At 36.1% G+C, this 22036-nt stretch overlaps 1 protein-coding gene across 8 annotated transcripts in view; it reads left to right on the top strand.

The window, feature by feature from the left end:
* Positions 1-22036, top strand: part of REV3L (REV3 like, DNA directed polymerase zeta catalytic subunit) — a 172507-nt gene that overhangs the window by 17222 nt on the left and 133249 nt on the right. Inside the window, exon 1 of one of the 8 annotated variants that reach the window (XM_070496642.1) lies at positions 4420-4552. The exons of the other annotated variants lie outside the window; for them this stretch is intronic. Within the exon in view, the coding sequence (XP_070352743.1) occupies positions 4495-4552 (58 nt within the window). The 5' untranslated portion in view covers positions 4420-4494. Of the gene's footprint in view, positions 1-4419; positions 4553-22036 lie in introns of those variants that run through there. 8 annotated transcript variants of the gene reach the window in all.

The raw sequence follows: 22036 nt of genomic DNA, 5'->3' as shown, positions 1-22036 counted from the left end.
CACTTAGTTGTCGTCATTTTCCACTTATAAGCTGATAGAATCGGCCTCCCAGATATACAGAACTAATCATTGTGGACAACGCTTAGATGAAAACATTCATCTAGTATGCCTCTACTGGATTGAGGTTTAAGAGTTTTCCCCTGTTCTCACCGCGCAGTCTCTGTGTCTTGTGAGAACAAACTTATTCCTGATAGCCTGAGGCAGTATGTTTTTTGGGGGCTTTTTGTTTGTATTTAACCAGAGCATTACATGAAAGTCTCCAGGTTGTAAAGGCCCTTTGGGCTTTTTGATGATTTAATCAGTCACACAAGCTAATTCAACATCCAGGATGGAGAGGGCTTTGCCCCATCAGTTATGTTGATATTGGGAATTGTCTTTTTAGAATAGATGAAAAACGAGAGGTATTCAGTGAGAGAATACAACCTTAGACATCTCAGAAAGTTTTTAGTAGGCATCTGGTTTCTTTTGGAGCAGACTGTTTCTCCAAGATGGAAAATAGGGTTGTATATCTTTTTTTTTTTTTTCTTTTGAGGAAGATTAGCCCTGAGCTAACTACTGCCAGTCCTCCTCTTTTTGCTGAGGAAGCCTGGCCCTGAGCTAACATCCGTGCCCATCTTCCTCTATTTTATACGTGGGACACCTACCACAGCATGGCTTTTGCCAAGCAGTGCCATGTCCACACCTGGGATCCGAACCGGTGAACCCCGGGCCGCTGAGAAGTGGAAGGTGCACACTTAACCGCTGCACCACCAGGCCAGCCCCAGGGTTGTATATCTTAAATATTTTAGTGAAAAATTGGGAGAAGGGTTATTCTGTATTTCATTGATTCTAAAAAGTGTGTTTCCCCCCATTTCTATATCTCAGTAATGGGGATGTGTTTTACAATCAGTGGTGCACCGTATATAATTAGCAGCATTTGTTGTTTCTTGGCAGTGCAAAAATTAATGATGTCTTAGAATCATTGGCATCTTAGAGTCATTGAAATATATTAATAGATGTTTAGCTCAGTGCCATTCTAAACTGAATCTCCCTATTTGTTGTGAGTAAAGAGTTAATAATAGCTTTTCTTTTCTCTGGACAACTGGGGCCTTGGGTTAACTTCCTAGTTTTATTCACCTGGAAACCTGATAAAGATAGAATGTCAGCACTGTGTAACCTAACACTATTGCTTTTTGTAAAAGTGACTCGTGGTTAGTAAATTACATATGAACTAGAAGGGCTGTGAATGAACTGTAAATACCCGTGATAGACTACAGCTTTGGGCTTCACTGGGTGTGATAACTCTTGTAATTGAGCAAGTCAGTTGTGAGGTTCAGGAAGCTATGTCCATGGGACTGGAGATAGTGGTTGCTATTTGGTAGTTCTAAGATAGCCTAGCTACTATACCGATCCTTGTGATCTCATTCTCTTACACTTGACCTGCCCTGGGGGTGGGGAGTAGGGGTCGGGGTGGAGAAAGAATAGTCCCTAAATTACTGTGCAGATTTCTGCTGAAGAGTAACTACTTGACACTGTCTTCTTGGCATGTTGTTTCATGTTTTATATTCTGCTAACTATGAGCAATGTCTTGTATGGCCTGTTTGGGTCATGTGAGTCTCAGTATCTAATTGGGCCTAACAGAACATGTTGCACTTGTATTTCATGATTTTATTTTATTTTGGGTTTTTTTTTTTTTGAGGAAGATTAGCCCTGAGCTAACATCTGCTGCCAATCTTCTTCTTTTTGCTGGGGAAGACTGGCCCTGAGCTAACATCCTTGCCCATCTTCCTCTACTTTATACATGGGACACTACCACAGCATGGCTTTATTGCCAAATGGTGCCATGTCCACACCCGGGATCCGAACCGGCGAACCCCGGGCAGCCGAGAAGTGCAATGTGCACACTTAATCGCTGCGCCACTGGGCCAGCCCTGGGGGGTTTGTTTTTAATATTTGCTGAGTGAATCTGTATTTATTACTTATTCTTCATAAGAATTTTAAAATATGAAATTAAAATAAGTATGATAATATCTATAATATGTATAAAGAATATATAACAAATACCTGTCCACTACCCAGTATAAGAAATGGAACATTACAAATATCTTTGAAGTCCCTGATTGCCTCCTCCTCTCCTATCTAATATTGGTTAATCATTTCCTTGCTTTTCTTTATAGTTTTATCTCACCTGTGTATATCCCTAAACATATATATTGTTTAGTTTCATCTTTTTGGAGCTACTTATTTTTGAGTTCTGTGATTTTTTTCCCCATTATGTTTTGGGGAATCATCCGTGTTGACTTATATAGCTGTCATTCATTCATTTTCACTGCTGTATAGTGTTGCGTTATATGACTACCACGATTTTATTTATTCATTCTCCTATTTGTGAACATTTGAGTCGTTTCCTGTTTTTTATCCTCAATTATAAACAGTGCTCTTATGAAAACCATTGTACATGTCTTCCAGTGCAGTGTGTAAGAGTTTATCCCAGTTCTACCAGGGCTGGAATTGCTGGTTAGGGTGTGCACATCTCTGCTTTATTAGGTAATGCCAAATTATTTTCCAAAGTGCTTCTATCAAGACTCCCACCACCAGTGTAGGAAAGTTTCTGATGCTCCACATCTTCACCAACATTTAGAATTGTCAGACTTGTTAAGTTTTAAATTAAGTCTTATAGGTGTAAATGATATCATTGTGAGTTTGTGTATTTTCTTTTACTAGTAAGCTTGATGTTTCCACATGTTTATCATCTGCTTGTTCTATCAAATAGGAGTACTGAAGTTGTGGATTTGTCTATTTCTCTTTCAGTTCTGTCAGCTTTTGTTTTCATGTAGTTTGAAGTTTTGTTAGGCCCGTACATATTTAGGATTATTTTGTCTTCCTGATGAAATGGCCTCTTTATCCCTGTTCCGAAGTTGTCTGTGTGTGTTACTAATGTAGCCCCTTCAGCTTTCTTTTGGTTAGTGTTTACATGGTATATCATGTCAAGAATTGTGAAGGGTCTTAGATTTTACCTTTTTGAACGCTAACAGGTTAACTTGCACAAAATCCCTTAGATGCTGGCAATAGACATGAGATTCCTGAATCTCCACTTTATAGCTTATTAATAAGGAGAAATTGGGGAGATGGTTGTAGGCCAAGTACTGCTAAGTAGGTTCAAAGATAGCCACCCCAACAGAGACCCATGGAGAATTGTCTTCCAACATATCTCTTTTTCATCCTTTTACTTTCACCCCATTTATGTTTTCATATTTAAAATGGATTTCTTGTAGATAGCATATGGTTAGGCTTGTTTGTTTATCTAGTCTGACAATCTGTCTTTTAATTGGTGTGTTTAGATTGTGTACATTTAATGTAAGTAGTAATATGGTTGGACTAAAATCTACCACTATGGTAGCTGTTTTCTATTATTCTGTCAGTTCTTTGCTGCTTTTTTCCTCTTTTGGATTACTTGGATGTTTTAACATTTCATTTCTCTCCACTATTTGCTCATTTATTATACCTCTTCTTGAAATTATTTTAGTGACAGCCCTAAGGTTTATAGTATACATTTGTAACTAATCACAGTCTTCCGTCATATAATAGTACTTATCTTCATATGTACTATAACGCCTTTCAATTTTATACTCCCAGTCCTTCCTGCTCATCCTTTGTGCTTTTGTTGTCATACATTTTACTTTTATATATGCTATCAACACAAAATATATTGCTACTATTTTTTGCTTGAGGCAGTTATATTTTAGAGCAATTACAAATAAGAAATAAATGAAGTTTCATGTTTACTTTCATTTATGTCATTTCTAGTGTTGGGTGATTTCTTTGTGTGGATCCAAGTTTCTGTCTGATGTCATATATCATTTGCCTGAAGAACTTCCTTTAACATTTATTGTAGAGCAAGTCTGGTGGTAATGAATTATCTCAGTTTTTGTTTTTCTGAAAGAGACTTTATTTTTCCTTGATTTTTATAACGTATTTTTACTGAATATAGAATTGTGGATTGCCTTTTTTTTCTTTCAGCACTTAAAAGATGTCACTGTCGTGGTCTGTCTTGCATAGTTTTGCTATAATTCTTATCTTTGATTCTCTGTATGTAAAGTGTCTTTTTCTTTTTTTCACAGTCTTTAAGATTTTTTTCTGTCTTTGGATGTGCCTTTGGATATGATGTGTCTTTACCTTTTCAATATGATGTGTCTGTTTTCTTTTGTATGCTGTTCTTTCAATTCCTTCATTTTGTGATTTGGTGCTTTAATTAGGAAAATTCTCAGCCATTGTCTCTTCATATATTTCTTTTGACCTGTTCTGTGTTCTGTTTTTGTGATTTCAGTTATATATATGCTAGACCATAAATATTGTCTCATAGCTCTTGTATGATTTGTTCTGGGTGTTTTCTTTTTTTCCCCCCACTCTTTTATTCTATATGATGAGATTTATCTTTTAGGGAGATGTCCTTAATGATAAGGGTTGTTGTTGCTATTCCTGAAGTATTGATATTTCAGAAGGTGAAGCTGTGGTATGGAAGCATATATACTTTTTTGGCACGTCCGGAGATCTTTCAGATTATTAGTACAATGTAAGTTTATAATAATTTTTGTCCAACTAAAAAAATCTGATTAGATTCGGGGACCATGAGAAATGGCCCAGGATTGTGGCTGTTGTTGTGAAGATAGAGTATAATGTAATAATTCTAATGACTTATGAACTAAGGTGTGTTTTTAGTTTTATATGTCAAAAACATTTTCTTATTTTCCTATGTATGTTAATTACTTGAAATTCATTAGATTTTCATTCCGAATTATGCTTCACTTATTATAGTATTACATATTTAATTTGGAATAAAAAAATTAATATTACGGTATCAAGTAGCTAGACCCAGATATGTTTATTTTATTCTCCTAGAAGTATGTAGAATTAAATAGACATGAGGTACAATACAAGTAAGAAATCAGCATTAGTGTTTTGTTTTGTTTTTGTAGCCTGTTAATTGAGAAAATGGTTTGGAAGTGTAAGTGGTATGCCTTTTAAATGAGAGACGTTTTTATGCATAGAAGATTTAAGACCACTAAAAATTAGTAAACCACTTAGTACAAATAAAGCAAATTTAAAATTTGGAAGTTTCAAGTGTGGAAAAAGTTTTTGAGTAGATTCAGATGCTTTGAATTATCAAAAGTGATAAATGAGACTTATCTAGTTACTTTTTTAAATTACACGAGAGATGAATAAAAAGGAATGTTATCTAAAAAGGAAAGCAAGATTATACTTCTAATTTTTTTTCATTTACATCCATTGAGGTGTGTCAGATTTACTAAAAAAAAGAATCTGATTCAAGTGTCTAAAAGTTTAATCATAAACATCCTTACATTTGAAGTCTAAGCTTAATATTGTGGAATGGCTATCAGTATCGGAAAAAAAGTAGTTTGAGGGGAACTGGTTCATCGTGAGCATTTTTATGTGATCTCAGCTTTACCTAGTAAGATTCCTTGGCATGATACATTACACTTTTTCACAGAGAGGAAAAGTATTTTGTTTGACCCTGTTTCAGTAGCTAGCAGATTTTGAAATGGGAATATCTCCAAGTTGATATTGGAGAATAGCCACATAAAAGGACAGGGAGCCAAATGCATAAAGCATTTGCTTTTTTGGCAGAAAGCCTCAGTATATACAGATACTTTTTAAAATTGAAGTAAACCTGATCATGGGCAGTTTCTTGTTTAGAGTGTTAAATTCCCGCTCCAGCCCCAGTGTATGCTCTAGAACAGAGGATCAAGCTTCTGTCGACAACTGTGACTCTTTATGGCTCTGCTTTCGCAGTTGTAGAACTGCAAGAGGGAATTGTTTTTCCTCTGATGAAAAGAAAGACTCTAAGTTACTTAAACACAATTGGAACCCTGATCTTACGCATATGAGTGTAAATCCCCCCCCCCCCCCCCCGGGAAAAGTAAAAATACATAGTATTCCTTTATCCTAATATGTTTTTGTCAATAATTAATCTTGGATACATTGTGGGGCTTTGGTAAATATATTTCTTTGTATATAATCTTAAACAGATAAGAAACCCTTACATTTAGATTGTGGCCTCTCAAATCCATTCTCTGTCCATTTCTCTTGTTACTACTTTAATTGAGGTCTCATTATTTTTGCTTGAACTGTCAGGATGGCCCCTCAACTTGCCTCTAGTTTCACCTCTTTTCAAATTCAGCCCTTGTCACTAGAGCAATCTTTCTAAAACTCGTATTTCATCCAAATGTTGACATATTGATAATGGTACAGGAAAGTACATGAAAAATGGCTAATAACCTAGGGGTAGTTACATCTATATGGTACATGTGATCTGCTATGCAGTCATAAAAAATCTTACTAAGAAGGAATAGATGGGGGAAATGTTCACTTGCATGACTAAGTGAAGAAAACAGGCTTCAAAATAGTTTGTACGGCATGATGTTTCTGATTAAAAATATATATAATGTACACAGAGAAAAAAATCTATGCCAGAATGTGAAGTGTTTAGCTCTAGGTCGTAGATTTGAGTAGTGTTTTTCCTTTTTTGTGCTTTTTTATCTTTTAAATAAAAACATGTATTACTTTATAATTAGGGGAAAAATTAATAAACTAAACATACAATCTGTTCATATTATTCTCCTTTGAAGCCATCATTACTTTGCCGCATTCTACAGAGGTATTTCCAAAAAACCAGTCCATGGATATACCTGCTTTACAATCACCTTGGGGTATAGATTCCTGGGGTCCACCCCAGAAATATGAAATAAAAACCTTTGGGATTGTTCTAGGAATATGTGCTTCCAGCATGTGCCACCAGTGACTCATATATTCTAAAGTTCTCAAACTGGCCTATGGTATGGAGTCAGTTTTTCTACATTGATACCTGGATGCATTGCCAGCCTCATCTTCCTTCTCAAGCACTTTGTCCTTCAGTCTGAACTGCTTGCTCTTGCTCAGATGCATATCTCATGGCTCTGCATTTGCTTTTACCTTAAGGAAAGCAGGAACTTTGACTTTTCTAGGTGTAGAGTGCTTGGCATTGTGTTGTCACTCATTAAATGTTTGATGAATGAATGAATGCCATTCCTCTGGATGGAATGACCATGTCCATTTGGATAATTCTTCATATTTCAAAACTCTCCTGAGACATTGCTTTCATTGTTAAGCTCTCCTGAGTTTCCTCAGAGTTCATGTCTTGTGCCACCATTGTACTTGTACTTCTGTTAGAGCAGTTATCACATTGACTTGCAGGATTTTGTTTTTTGTTTTTTGTCTTGTCTTCTCTATTAGAGTATAAGTTTCATGAGGGCAAATCAGTATGCTGCCAGTCTTTGTGTCCAGTGCTTGGTATGTAGACATATAATAAAAATTAGTAGAAAAAACTCATGATAGAAGGACAAATATTGTATGATGCCACTTATGTGAGGCACCTAGACTAGTCAAATTCGTAGAGAAAGTAGATTAGTGGTTACCGGGTGCTGGGACAAGGGGGAAATAGGGATTTATTGTTTAATGGGTACACAGTTTCAGTTTGGGATGATGGAAAAGTTCTATAGATGGATGGTGGTAACGGTTGCACAACAATGTGAATGTACTTATTGCCTCTGAATTATACACTCAAAAAAGGTTAAAATGTTAAATTTTATGTTTTATATATTTTAGCACAACAAAAATAAAACTTCATGAAGGTAAAGACCTTGGCCTCTTCACTCAGCTTTGTTCTCTACAGTTCCTGACATTGCTTTGTTTCATTTTTAAGTTGTTGTTTTCTTTTGACATAGTAGTACTTGATTTTAAAGATGTTTGAAATTAAGTTGAACGTACAGAGAAAAAGCCCATAGGAAATTCTATAAGAAACCAACAGAATTTATAAAATAAAGGGGCAAACATAGCATATACCTTTCAAAAAATCACTTATTTAAAGAAAATATTGTGATACTACAAATAGTAATTAAAATTGAAGTGGCTATCACCTGCTACGACCTAGTATGTTATGGTGAAACAGAAGCAATATGGCATCATGTAACTTCACACTTAGTAAGATCGAAGGGTGTTTTTTTGGTCTGCTTAGAATTGTCTTCCTACTCAAGTCCAAGATGATTGGCAAGCAAAACAACATTGAGTACTTTGGAATTATCCTCAGCGGTTTTTGTAGATGATCTTGTTTGAGCCCCTTATGTCTCCATGAAACAGATGATTTTGTGTTCCTGTAGGGAGAGCGTATGTACTGTTGAATTCGATTGACCTGGAGCCATTGCAAACCCAGTTGATGTATGTACATGTGCACACACGTGTGTATATTCCTTCCAGTATAGTGGTTCTCTCAGACTCAGTTTGCAAAATGATTTCTTTGGGAGCAATTTAAAAGGTAGATTTGGGGGGGCTGGCCCCGTGGCCGAGTGGTTAAGTTCGCGCGCTCCGCTGCAGGCGGCCCAGTGTTTCGTTGGTTCGAATCCTGGGCACAGACATGGCACTGCTCATCAAACCACGCTGAGGCAGCGTCCCACATGCCACAACTAGAAGGACCCACAATGAAGAATATGCAACTATGTACCAGGGGGCTTTGGGGAGAAAAAGGAAAAAATAAAATCTTTAAAAGGTAGATTTGGGGATTTTTCACTTAGGGTGTCTGATGGCGAAGGTCTGGGATGCTTCTGATTTAAGTAGCCCTTAGAACGTTATATAAGAAACACCTTTTTGATAAAACATGATATTTTGGACTGGTCAGGGTCTCTTTTAGGAGCAGATTATTCTCATTGTTGGAATGGTTAAAATCTAGTAACAGTGGCATATTATTTCTCCTTATGACTTCATCATTCCTATCAACTCCCTGTCCTTTCTTGCTGATGATCTCTACATCTCTACTTTCCTACCTACTGCCATTTTCTGTCAAGCGTTTATAAATCCTTGTGAGGGACAGGTAAGACAAAGTGAAGATATGTTCATTCCTCTGTTCTTTTTCTTTAATCAGTTTATTGAGGTATAATTTACATACAACAAAATTGACCAATTTTAAGTATGCAGTTAGATGAGTTTGACAAATGTATGCAGTCATGTAACCACCATCCATCACCACAATCATGATATATAGAACATTTCTATCACCCTAAAAAGTTCCCTGTGCCCCTTTCAGTCAAACCTTCTTCCCCACCCCCAGCAGCCACTGATCTACCTTGTCACTGTAATTACTATAGTTTTGCCTTTTCTAGAATTTCATATAAATGGAATCATACAGTATGTAGCCATTTGTGTCTTCATCCACATTGTTGCATGTATCAGTACTATGTTCCTTTATATTGCTGAGTCATATTCCATTATATGGATGTACCATTCAATAGGAGCTGGACATTTGGATTGTTTTCAGTTTGGCTATTATGAATAAAGCTGCTGTGAGCATTCATGTACAAGTCTTTGTGTGAGTACATATTTTTGTTTCTTTTATAAATACTTAGGAGTGGGATTGCTGAGTCACGTGGTAAGTTTACTTCATAAGAAACTGCCAAACTCTCTTCCAAAGTAGCTATACCATTTTGCATTACCTCCAGCAGTGTCTAGAAGATCAAATTTCTCCATACTCTCATCAACATTTGGTTCTGGTTTAGTCTTTTTAAAATTGTATCCTTTCTAGTGAGAATGTAATGATATCTCATTGTTTTAATTTTCATTTCTAAGAACTAAGGATACTGAATACCTTTTCATTGTGCTTATTTTCATATAGTAATCTATCTTCTTTGATGAAGTATCCAAATCTTTTGCCCATTAAAAAAATAGTTGTTTTCCTTCTTATTGAATTGATAAGGTTCTTTATGTATTCTGGACTTAGATCCTTTATCAAATATATATATTTTGCAGATACTTTACCGGGCTGATTTTGCTCCACTCCTAAGGCAATCACCTTATGATTGTTCTGCCTGAAGTCCTGTGAAGTATGAGATTTTTCCCTTTCTGAATGAAACACAAATTATTCCTGCCACTGTCTGAGCCCCTGGGATTGTTCCTTCTGCTCCTTTTAGTTGATTTTTTTTCCTCCTTTGAGTAGAGTCCTCACAAGCATGTGCTGATATTACTCTGTGAAGACTTTAGGGGGACCCTCTGCAGATCTGTGTACTCTCTCTCTGTAGATCTCTCCTCTCTGGTACTCTGCCAGGCAAATTCTAGCAAGCTTGGCCTCCCAACTTTATTTTCTCAACTCAGGGAAATTGCTGGGTTCCACCTAGGTTCCTTCTCCGTCTGCTTCCTGGAAGCGCTCTCTAAGCAAGGAGCTCTTGGAGGGGGCTCACTTTGTTTCCCTTCTCTTGGGCATTACTCTCCTATACCAGCCATTGTCCAATGTCTGAAAACCATTGTTTCATTTCTTTTTCTGTTTTTTTAATTATTTCAGGCGGCAGCGTAAATCTGTTCCCTATTACATGTAGACTGGAAGCCCAGTCTATTCATTTTTTAAAGATTCAGCTCAAGTTTATTAACACCTCTCTAAAATGTTTCATAATCCATTTTCTAGTCAGGAATCATTTAGTTGCAAAGAACAGAAGCCTTTCAGAGAAGCTCTAATGAAAAGGAAATTTATTATTATAATACAGAGAAATCTTTCAGATCTTCCTTGCATGGTGCAAACAGGTCTTTTATTCCATTCTCTTCTCTGCACATCAGTTTCCTCTGCAGAGTTTTTTTCCACTAACCTTTGACTTTCCCTTGTCAGGGTATTAACTCTCGCCTTAACTCAACATGACCTTTCAGCTCTAGTCCTTATACTATATGGTCAGATTACTTATTAATGTGAATGGCCCCAAGGAGCCAGAAAATTAATATTAATCTTGGTTAAGCAGAGTTAATACCGACATGACTGTGATTAATATAATTAAAGTAAAAATTTTTATTTAAAAAATTTAAAAAGAAGTATTTTTGTGTGAGAAATACCAACCTTATGTTCTACCTAGGAAGTTAAAGTCTCAAAAAGTACTCCATAAACACAATGTTTGTACCAAAACAGCTCAGACATTTTGCTTGTGTTTTTTTATTATTAAATAATATCATCTATAAACATTTACAGAGCATGTATTATGTACCAGACACTGTCCAAGGCACTAGTGATACTAGTGAAAAGAGCTTGTAGGGGTTAGCAAACTACAGCCCTCAGAGTCAAATCCAGTCCCACCGCCTGTTTTTTGTAAGTAAAGTTTTATTGGATCACAGCCTCTCCCATTCATTTGCATATTAGCTATGGCTGCTTTTTTGGTCCAACAGGATGTAAATAGTTGCAACAGAGACTGTATGGCCCACAAAGCCTAAAACGTACTATTTGTCCTCTTACAGAAAAAGTTTGCCCACCCCTGGCATAAAGTATTTATATATATTTTTTAATATAAAGAGTTTGACTTCTTTTTCAGTGTCAAGACCTTCTTCAGTCATGTCTTAGACTTTGACCAAAATGAATATTTAGAAAGAGGTTAAATTACTTTCCCAAAGTCCTAACATTAGATTAGAAGTTCTTGGTTTCATCCACTAAGACCATAGGATTGTTTGTCTCTTAATTAATTCTGGTTGGATATGAAATACTTCACATAAGGGCATCTGGGTTTACTGGTGATGCAGAACACGTGTGGTGTGGTATTTGGCAAGAGGCTAGAGGCCAAGTGTTGCTACCACCCATGTAACAATCTTTTGCAAACCATCAAGTGTTTTCTGTAGTTTTAGCAATAAAAACAGATTTCCCCCCTTGCAGTATGTTAAAACAAAAAGTAATATGCTTTGAGATGGTAGGTATAGTTGAAAATTGTTTTCAAATATAAAAATTAAACACAGAAGCTCAGGAAGTACCATCTGAATCTAAATGTGCTTGTGAGTAAGGTTAGTAATTAGTGTGTAGTTTTTCTGTGTTCATGGTTGCCATCAGTTAAGGTAAAGAAGTCTTATCCAGATTTGCATGAAGTTATTCACCCTTCATGTCTCTGCTACTGTAAAAAGAATAGATCTGTTATTCATTTTTAATATGTGCCTGTCTCTTTAAAATACCATAGCCACTAATCTTAATATCAAGTGCTAGATTTCCTACTGCTTCACAGTAGGAGATTCCTACTGAAGAGAATCTAAGAAAGAAAAAGTAAAGAGTCTCTGTGATTTGAGGAGTTCTTAATACTAAGATAACTATTCATCCCAGTTAGTCTGGGATGTCCCCAATTTACCTTTGCATAATTATTAATAAAACACCCCCCTTTATTCTCAAAAATCCCAATGTGATGACAGATTATATGGTCACCTTATTTATAATCATGTTGACCACTGAGGAGCTGGAGCTGCTTTAAACAGAATTCTCTTCAGTGCTCTCATTACATCTTAAGTTGTTTGTTTTCTTCACTCAGAATAATAATTGGCATTTTATTTCTCATAAATTATGAGCAAATGATTGTGACTTGTAAGTGAAATAAGATGTTAATTGGTCTCATCTACCTCATTTGTGTTATAGACTAAGTTCTTGGGTCATGATATATGTGATAGATTAAGTCTAAAGCTAATCTGTTCTCATGTTAGCAGAATTAGGATCACAACATCCCTGACTTGTGTGAGCATTTCAAATTTTATCGTATCTTCAGGTGCTCAGCGCTTTAAGGTGCACTTTATATTTCATCATGTTCTTGTGAGATGGATGTTGTTTTGGAATACTTGAGAGCTCTGGAAACCTATTAGAGGAGAACTTTACAGTGAGGCTTACATCAGATAATAATAGATCCATAGATTTGTTCATGGCCTTTGAGGAAGAGACGTCAAATTCTCTCAGTTACTTCAACTTCAGGAAATTCATGTACATTGGACCAAGAAGCAGAGTATGTATGTTTGGTGCCCAGGGGGAAGTGGTGGGACAGTCTAACCAAATGGTAATCTCACTGTCGGTATCCCCCTACTTTTGGCTCTTCAGTCTATGGTAATGACTTACAGTCACCTTGAATGGTGCCACCACAGACTTTCATCATGAGGGGAAAGTGGTAGCATTTGATATTACAGAAAAATTCTCATCCTTAGATCAGAATAACTAAGTTAGTTATGGTCTGAGAGCTTAAAGATTGTGGGTTGAAGAAGAACTATCTTTTATATGGTGTTTTAAGGAGAGCTAGATTAATAGATTTTCTAAATAGAGGATTAGAAATGGATGATTTGACAGACTTGAGAAGAGACTTACAAGGCTAAAAGTTGTCTAGGAATGCTAGAATTAGGAGAGTACTCCTCTTGGCAGTTTATAAGATTAAACAGCAGAAATTGGTGAACATATAAATTGTTTTATTTAAGGCAGAATATAAAGTAACTGTTTAGGAGATGTTATTTGAGAAATGCCAGATATATTTGGAATCACCATTGGCAGAAGTAAGGATTATGAAGGAATATGGATTATGGAAGAAATGTCAATGTTGTTAACTATACAGATATTCTTAAAGATTTTAAAATGTTTGTATTTGATTCAGTGAGCTTTTAATTTGTATGTTTTTCCTTTCCTATTAAGAATTTGTTAGAAAGTATCATAGTGGTGATTTTTAAAAATATCAATACATCTGTGATGTGATTATAAATAGGTACTTCCTTATAAATCACTAATTTTACTTGATTAAAAAAGATGTCCCTGGAGTTTTTGGTGGTGGTGTTCTTGTTTAGCTTGTTCAAAGTGGTGCTTTGGTAGAATTAAAAGAACACCAGACTAAGAATCAGGAGCTTAGAGTTCTTCTGGCTCTGAGATCTTTGGAATTCTTCTCATCCAGGTAACTGTGTGAGTTTAGGCACTCTGAATCTCTTGTCTCATATATAAAATGGGTAAGCAAACTGTGATATATCCACACAAGGAGTTACTATGGAGCAATAAGAAGGAATGAACTACTGCTACATGTGATGTCGTGGACGAACATCAAAATCACTATGCTGAGCAAAAAGACTTCAGGCATAAAAGAGTATGTACAGTGTGATTCCAATTTTATGAAGTGCTAGACAAAACTTGTGAAAAATCAGAACAATAATTCCCTCAGAGGAGGTGGGGATTGACTGAAAAGCAGCATACGGGAATTTTGGGGGTGATGAAAATGGGAAATGTTCCGCAACTTGGTAAAGATACACACATTTGTCAAAATTAATTAAGGTACAGTTAATATTTGTGTATTTCACTATATGGGAATTTTACCATTCTTCCTCCCTCAGAAGAGTAAACAAATATTGAATTCTAGTTAGTAGATATGCCTTTTTCAGTGGTAGTGGTTAGTAATTCTGAAGCTACTTTTTATGTTTTTTAGATTTGTGCAAGAGAGTAAATATATTTAGGAAAATGGGAGCCATATTTCTCACAGTTGGACATGAGAGAAACTTGGAAATGGGGCCAACTAGAATGTCTCTAGGTTATTGGGTTGAAATTGGAGGTATGAGAATGAATCCATAGTTTTTATTATATATAGAGTAGGAAAGATAAATAGGTAGATACAGAAATAAATATAGGGATATGAGTATGTGTATAAATACGTAATTTTCCTAGCTCTGTGTGCTTAGAGGTTCTAGAAGTAATGACACCCACCTACCATGAGCACATTTTGCATCCAGATCTTGATTTCTAAGTAACATTCTCCACTAAAAGTAACCAAAACTCCCTTGAGAGATGACTGATTCTGTGGCTGGGGCATAGAAAGTACAAGATGAGCCTGGAACATCTTATTGTTCCAGAAAATAAGAAAGTGTTCAAGGAATGATGGGAACATAGCAAAAGGACATAAGAGTTCTGATTCACACTCAGACATGAAAGAAATTAGAAGTTGTCATTCTTGTCCTCAGAACAAGAACAAAGTTAACAAACTAAAAATCAACAACTCTTCTTAGATCCATCAGAGAATTGAGATCACAGAGTAAACTAGTCCCCTGAAAACTGAAGAGACAGGCAAACACACAGAATCATAGCTTACTGGGAGCAGAAGCTGACAGAGCCAGGAACTGGTAGAAAAGGTTGAACTGATGAACTGCCAGAAGCTGAATGTGGATTATCTTGGGAGTTAAAAACTTCTGAGGGCACAGTTTTAGGGAGGTTCCCACAGTTTTGTGAGTTTTTCCTCCATGAGCTCTATCAGGTTCACACAGTAAAGACTGGAATAGGAATCCTCTCATGCTTCTGGCAGGGGGAGAGGAATAGTAACCATTTTGAAACATGCTCAGAGCATTCTGTTCTCCCCCTGCCCAAAAAGGAAACTACCAGAGCCTAACCAACTTGGGGAGAGGGAAATACCCAACTCCAGCCCCGTTTAATCTTACCGTCTCATCTAAGGGGGAAAAAAGGCTGAGGCTCACTTGCAGAGGGCACAACCAGGGATAACAGGCCCAGTAAAAGACTCAGACCTAATCATAGGATTAAGAACACTTCTCCTCCCTGCCCTGCATCTTACCACCATGTCAGCAGGGCTCCTGTATAGTAATAGAGGATTACACATGAAACAGCTGCATGGCTTGCACTCTAAAGGAGTTTCTAGGACAACCCAAACACAACAGGAGAGACAAAAATAAGGAATTAGAGGACATTTTAGCCTCTGAGCTCTTTAACTACATAAATACGGTATAACTCCTAGTCAGATATGGCAGAGATTTTGGAATTGTCAAACTGGGAATTTAAAATAACTATGATTAATATGCTAAGGGCTCTAATGGAGAAAGTACACAACATGCAAGAACAGATGGATAATGTGAGCAGAGAGATTGAAATTCTAAAAAAGAATCAAAAGGAAATGCTAGAAATCAAAAGCACTGAAATGAGGAATGCCTTTGATGGGCTCCTCAGAGGAGAAGGGAGGAGGGGGCAAAAGAAATGCTTGAAGTAATAATGGCTGAGAATTTTCTAAAATTAATGACAGACACCAAACCACCAATCCAAGAAGCTCGGAGGACACCACATGGGATAAATACCAAAACTACACCTAGGCATATCATAATCAAACTACAGGAAACCAAAGGCAAAGAAAATCTTGAATGAAGCCAGAGGGGAAAAAACACCTTACCTATATAAGGAAGAAGGCTAGGAATTACATCAGACTTCTCTGTACAAACCATGCAGGCAAGAAGAAAGTGGAGTGAAATACTTAGTGTTGAAAGAAAAGCTCACCAACCTAGAATTCTGTAAACATTGAAATTATCCTTCAAAAGTGAAGGAAAAATAAAAACTTTCTCAGACCAATAAAAATTGAAGGAATCTATCACCAGTTAGAAGTGTTACTTGCCTTGCAAGAAATGTTTTAAAAAGTTCTTCAGAGAAAAGGAAACATAGATAGGTCAGAAAGTGGGACCCACATAAAGAAAGGAAGAGTATTAGAGAAGGAATAAGTGCAGGTGAAATAAAACTTTTGTTTTCTTGTTCTTAATTAATATAATAGGTAACTGTTCAAAATAATAATAGAAACAATGTACTGGTGATTATAGCTTATGGATAAATGAAATGAATGATACTGATGTTATAAGGGAGAGGAGGGCGGAATTGGGAATACTGTTATAAGGTACCTGCACTACTCTTGAAGCATAGTATAGTGTTATTTGACAGTGGATACAGAGTAGATGTAAATGTATACAGCAAACTCTAGAGCAACCACTTAAAAAATTTCGTTTTCTCTTTTAATATTTTAAAGATGTTGCTCCACTGGTTTGCAGTTTTTGATAGGTTTAGTAATATGTTTCTGCCAGAATTTTGAACTTCTGATTTTCATGATTTATAACTCTTCCTTATTCAGGCCCCCATGAGACCAGTTAAACTTAGTAGAACTAACTGGCCATATCAATTTGGTACTCTTAGGTAACTAAACATAGTCCTAAGAAAACTTCCCTTTAATTCATAAACAAAAGTTGTAGGATATTTGAGGGGGGAGTAGTTTGAGGGGTGGGAAAAGGCTATGCTGCCTCTACCTTTTGACAGTCAATATTAAATACAGTGTAGTATTTAGTTTTATTGTCATTAAGTTTTTATTGTCTGAAAAAACTTAACATTGTCAGTTCTTAATCGTTAACTTCTTTATCTGTTTTTGGTAATGATCACTTTAAGTGGAACATCTCTATAATTTGAAAACATCTTAATGTGACTCAATGTTTAAAATACTATATTTGGTGTATCAGTAAATGGAAATAAAGATGTATAAGTGGTTTTAGTGGCTAATGTTATTTCTCTCAGTTTATTTGTAATTTATTTCTATGATACAAATAATTCCTTTTAATGAATGCATGGACTCTAGTGGCTTATTGAAAGTTAGGTCCTCTCATTAGAGACCTCCAAAGAAAATAATGAGTATGGATAGGTTAAAAAATTACATAACAGGTTTATTCAGGTATATTTCACATACCATACAATTTACCTATGTAAAGTGTCCAATTCAATGTTTTTTAGACCTGTGCAACCATCACCACAGTCAATTTTAGAACATTTCTATCACTCTAAAAAGAAACGCCATATCCAGTAGCAGTCATTACCCTTTCTGCTTGACACCATCAGCCTTTAGCACCACTAGTTACATTTATGTCCCTATAAATTTACCTATTTTGGACATTTAACAGAAACGGAATTATGCAATATGTGATCTTTTATTTCTGTCTTCTTTAACTTAGCATAATGTTTCCGAGGTTCATCCATGTTATAGCCTGTATCAGTATTTCATTCCTTTTTATGGCTGAATAAATATTCCATTGTATGGATATTCCATGTTATGTTTATCCATTCATCTGTTGGTAGACATTTGGGTTATTACCACCTTCTGGCTATTATGAATAATGCTGCTATGAGCATTCATGTACAAGTTTTTGTGTGGATTTATATTTTTATTTATCTTGGGCATATATCTTGGAGTAAAATTGCTCATTATACGATAACTCTATGTTTAACCTTTTGAGGAACTACCAGACTATTTTCCAAAGCAGCCCTACCATTTAACATTCCTATCAGTGGTATATGAGGTTTCCAGTTTCTCCACAACACTTGTTATTGTCTGACTTTTTAATTACAGCCATCTAGTGGGTGTGAAGTGGTGTTTCATTGTGGTTTTGATTTGCATTTCACTACTCCTACTGATGTAGAGCATCTTTTCATGTACTTATTGGCCATTTTTATATCTTCTTGGAGAAACGTCTATTTAGAGCCCATGTCCATTTAAAAATTGAGTTGTCTTTTTGAGTTGTAAGAGTTGTTTATTCTAGATACAAGTTCCTCATCAAATATGATTTCCAAATAGTTTTCTCTTATTCTGTGGGTTGTTTTCTCACTTTTTTGTAGATAGATAAAATTTTAAGGTCCTTGATTGTTCAGCTACCGTAATGTATGGTTGAACAATTTACTAGATTTACATAATTTCGTATGACATTTTTTATTTATGTGTCCTTGAAAGAAAATTCAGGCATTTATATACAAATTTGATTGGACACTAAGTTTATCTTGATTAGCTATTAATACTGCTTTAAATCATCTGAGGTGAATTTTCAAACTATGATCAGGTTATTAATTTTACTTCAAGACGTTGTATTACTTACCTTTCAATTGAAATACCACAAAGATTAGTGTGTGTGACCATTCTGGCTAAAATGTCCAAAACTAAAACAATATTTGTTTACAGGCTGAAATTTTATTTTTAGCAGAGGTTAATAAACACTAGTTAATTATAAGACATTTAGTCTGAAAAGTATACATTTTCTTGGAGATTCTGGTTTGAAACCACTGTTAGTTTAATTTTTTAAGGCTAGGCTTTTTAGGAAAACTATGATGATATACCTTGGTGTGTGGCCCTTTAACCAGTACCCAAACTGAGGTTCACAATCACTGTGAAAGTCATGGTAATTACGGATTTCCTTTCTGTAATAATAATTGCAAATTAAATTACATATGGACTTTGGACACATCATTTCGTCAGCTTCTTGATCTATTAATTATAAAAGAATTTGTATGTTATATGTTATTGGTTATTTTACTGTTATTTAAAATGGAAAATTGGTTCTTATTTCAGTCTCTGAATCCCCTTGCAAATAGGGGGATATGGGAGGACATTATAAATATCTTCATTATCATTTGAAAATAAATTCTTTATAAGGAGAGAAAATAGAAGTCAGATTTTCTACTAGACTCAGTTGAAAGCCTTCTTAGGAGTTACCTAGTATGAAAATGACATCCTTATTTTGTCACCTTTCCAACAAGAAAGTCTCAATGCTCTGAGATCGACTGTGGATGTTCTACAATTCAATTCACTTGTGACACTAACTACCCAAAGTTAGTGCAGACCCCAGTGGGTAAGGAATCAGTCCCACAAGACTGCCCCCAATTCACATGCCAGGCACAAATGGAGTCCCCAGGCTACCTGCGCATCTGCCCAGCCGACTACGAATTTGGAGCTTCCCACAACCCCCCACCCTCCCAGGTTCAGTAAATGCTAGAACAGCTCAGAACTCAGGAAAGTGTTATACAGTTTATTATAAAGAATAGAAATGAAGAGCCAGATGAACAGATACATAGGGCAAGGTTCAGAAGGATCCTGAGCGCAGATGCCTCTGTCCCCGTGGACTCAGGATGCACCACCAACCAGGAGCTCCGCAAAACCTCATTGTTCAAGAGTTTTTACTGAAGTTTCATTTTAAAGGTACGAATGATTAAATCATTGGCCGGTGATGATTGAACTAAATCTTAAGTCTCTCTCCCCTCCCTGGAAGTGAGGTAGGGGGGGAAATGGGGTTGAAAGTTTCAACCCTCTAATGATACTATTGATTCCTCTGGCAACCAGCCCCAGTTCAGAAGTTATCTAAAGACCTCACCAAGAGACCTCATTAGCATAAATTCAGGTATGGTTGAAAGGGCTTTATTATGAATAACAAAAGTCATTCCTATCTCTCAGGAATTGCCAAGGGTTTTAGAAGTTCTGTGTCAGGAATCAGGCACAAAGACCAAATATGTATATTTTTATTATACCACACATGCTTGCCCAGCATGTATCAAACATCCACTGTATTCCAGGCTCTCTGCTAGGCATTGAGAATAGGGAGAATAAGAAGACATGATATGTGTGTTCAAGGAACTCACACTGTAGGTGCAGAGACAGAGTGAAGTTGCATCTTACATGCAGATTAGGTTCTGAAGCAAAGGAATGAGATTAAAACCTCACAGGCAGAATTCCCTTGACAGTCTCTTGAATTGCATGAAACCAGCCACAGTATCTTTCAATAAGTCCAACAGCTTTGTTTTGCTTAGATATAGACACTAATCACTGTTTCCTCATTTGAGCCATAGTTGAAATAGTTGGTCTGCAAACAGGGCCATGCTTTATGAAAACTGTGAAATGTAGCTTTTAGACAATAGAATCATACTTAGTTGCCTCTCTCAATAGGAGGTGCTTCTGCTGTTAGAAGGACAAAGTAACTGAGACTAACTAAGGAACAACAAATTTGTGTGTATACCCTACCTCATGGCTCTAGAAGTTAAATTTATTGATTGGACACACTGGTGCCATTTCATTGTGTTTTCATATTCATTCATTTGTTCTTTCTCCCTTCATGTGTCTCCTCCTGTCCCCCTTGATTTCTTTCTACGCAGTAAATAAAGTGTATATATGATGTGATTCCACTGAGTATAAGTTTATGTATAGCATAATATGATAAATGCCGTGGTAGAGTTGTACAGGTGCTGTGAGAACATAAATGAGGAAACAAGTTTTAAAGTTACTATTGTAGGTAAAGGAAGGTGGATATAATTAAATTAGCAAGTGAGCTGATCCTTCAAGAATGAGATGCAGTTACAGTGTTTTCCATCTAAATACTAATCATATTCTTTATTTTCTTCAAAAATACCCCTTACATCAACCTTTTTCCTTTTTCCTCGGTGATGATTCTTCTGGATATAGAGTATATGGCTGAGACAAAGGATTCTAATCTCCAGAATTTCTTTGGCTTGTGATGCTTCTGTAAAGTCTCCTCATTTGGCATAGTACCGCAGATTGTACTGGTGAATGTAAAAATCGGAAAATTGATCCTCCCCATTGAGTAGAGAGCTATAGGCCAAGATATAATGTGTCCCTGCGGCCACCTACATAGTTCTGTATAGTTTTACATCTGCCATTTTTTTGTTTTCTCTATGTCTCATGCTTTTTTGTTGCTCTCTTCCTCAATTATAGCCTTCTTTTATCCTAGTTATTTTCTATTATACTATTTTAATTCCATTATTGTTTCTTATATATATATATATACATACGTGTATATATATATATATAAAATTTTAGTTATTTTTTTCATAGTTGCCGTGGGAATTACACCTAATATCTTAATTTAAAACAGTCTAGTTTGGATTAATCCCAGTTTAATTTTAGTAGTATATAAAAACTTTGCTCCAATATAACACCATTTGTATAAATTACATCTTTACACATTATAAGCCCATCAAGACAATTTTATAATTATTATTTTATGTACCTGTCCTTTAAATGAGATAGGCAAACAAGAGTTACAAACAAAAAATGTTTTTATTATTATTATTTTTCTTTTGAGGAAGATTAGCCCTGAGTTTATTGCTGCCAATCCTCCTCTTTTGCTGAGGAAGACCAGCCGTGAGCTAACGTCCGTGCCCATCTTCCTCTACTTTATATGTGGGATGCCTACCACAGCATGGCTTGCCAAGCGGTGCCATGTCTGCACCCGGGATCTGAACCGGTGAACCCCGGGCCACTGAAGTGGAACGTGCCCACTTAACCGCTGTGCCACAGGGCTGGCCCCTGTTTTTATTATCTTTGGTATTTACCTATGTAGTTACCTTTATTGGTGTTCTTTATTGCTTAGTGTGGATTTAAGTTACTGTCTATTGTTTTTTCATTTCAGCCTGAAAGGAAACATCCTTTAGTTGTTCTTGTAGGGCAGGTCTGCTAGGTGTGATGATTTCTCTCAATTTTTTTTTATTTGGGAATATCTCAATTTTTTCTTTTTTTCCCCACCTCACCCAGCTCTCCTTCATTTTTGAAGGGTAGTTTTGCTAGATATAGAATTCTTGGCTGACAGTCTTTTTCTTTCATCACTTTTGACTATATCATCCCACTGCCCACTGGCCTTTATG

This window comes from Equus asinus, chromosome 24 (assembly GCF_041296235.1).
Source record: "Equus asinus isolate D_3611 breed Donkey chromosome 24, EquAss-T2T_v2, whole genome shotgun sequence".
Taxonomy (NCBI): domain Eukaryota; kingdom Metazoa; phylum Chordata; class Mammalia; order Perissodactyla; family Equidae; genus Equus; species Equus asinus.
Note: the sequence above shows the minus strand (reverse complement) of the source record. Positions and strands in the feature narration are given on the sequence as shown.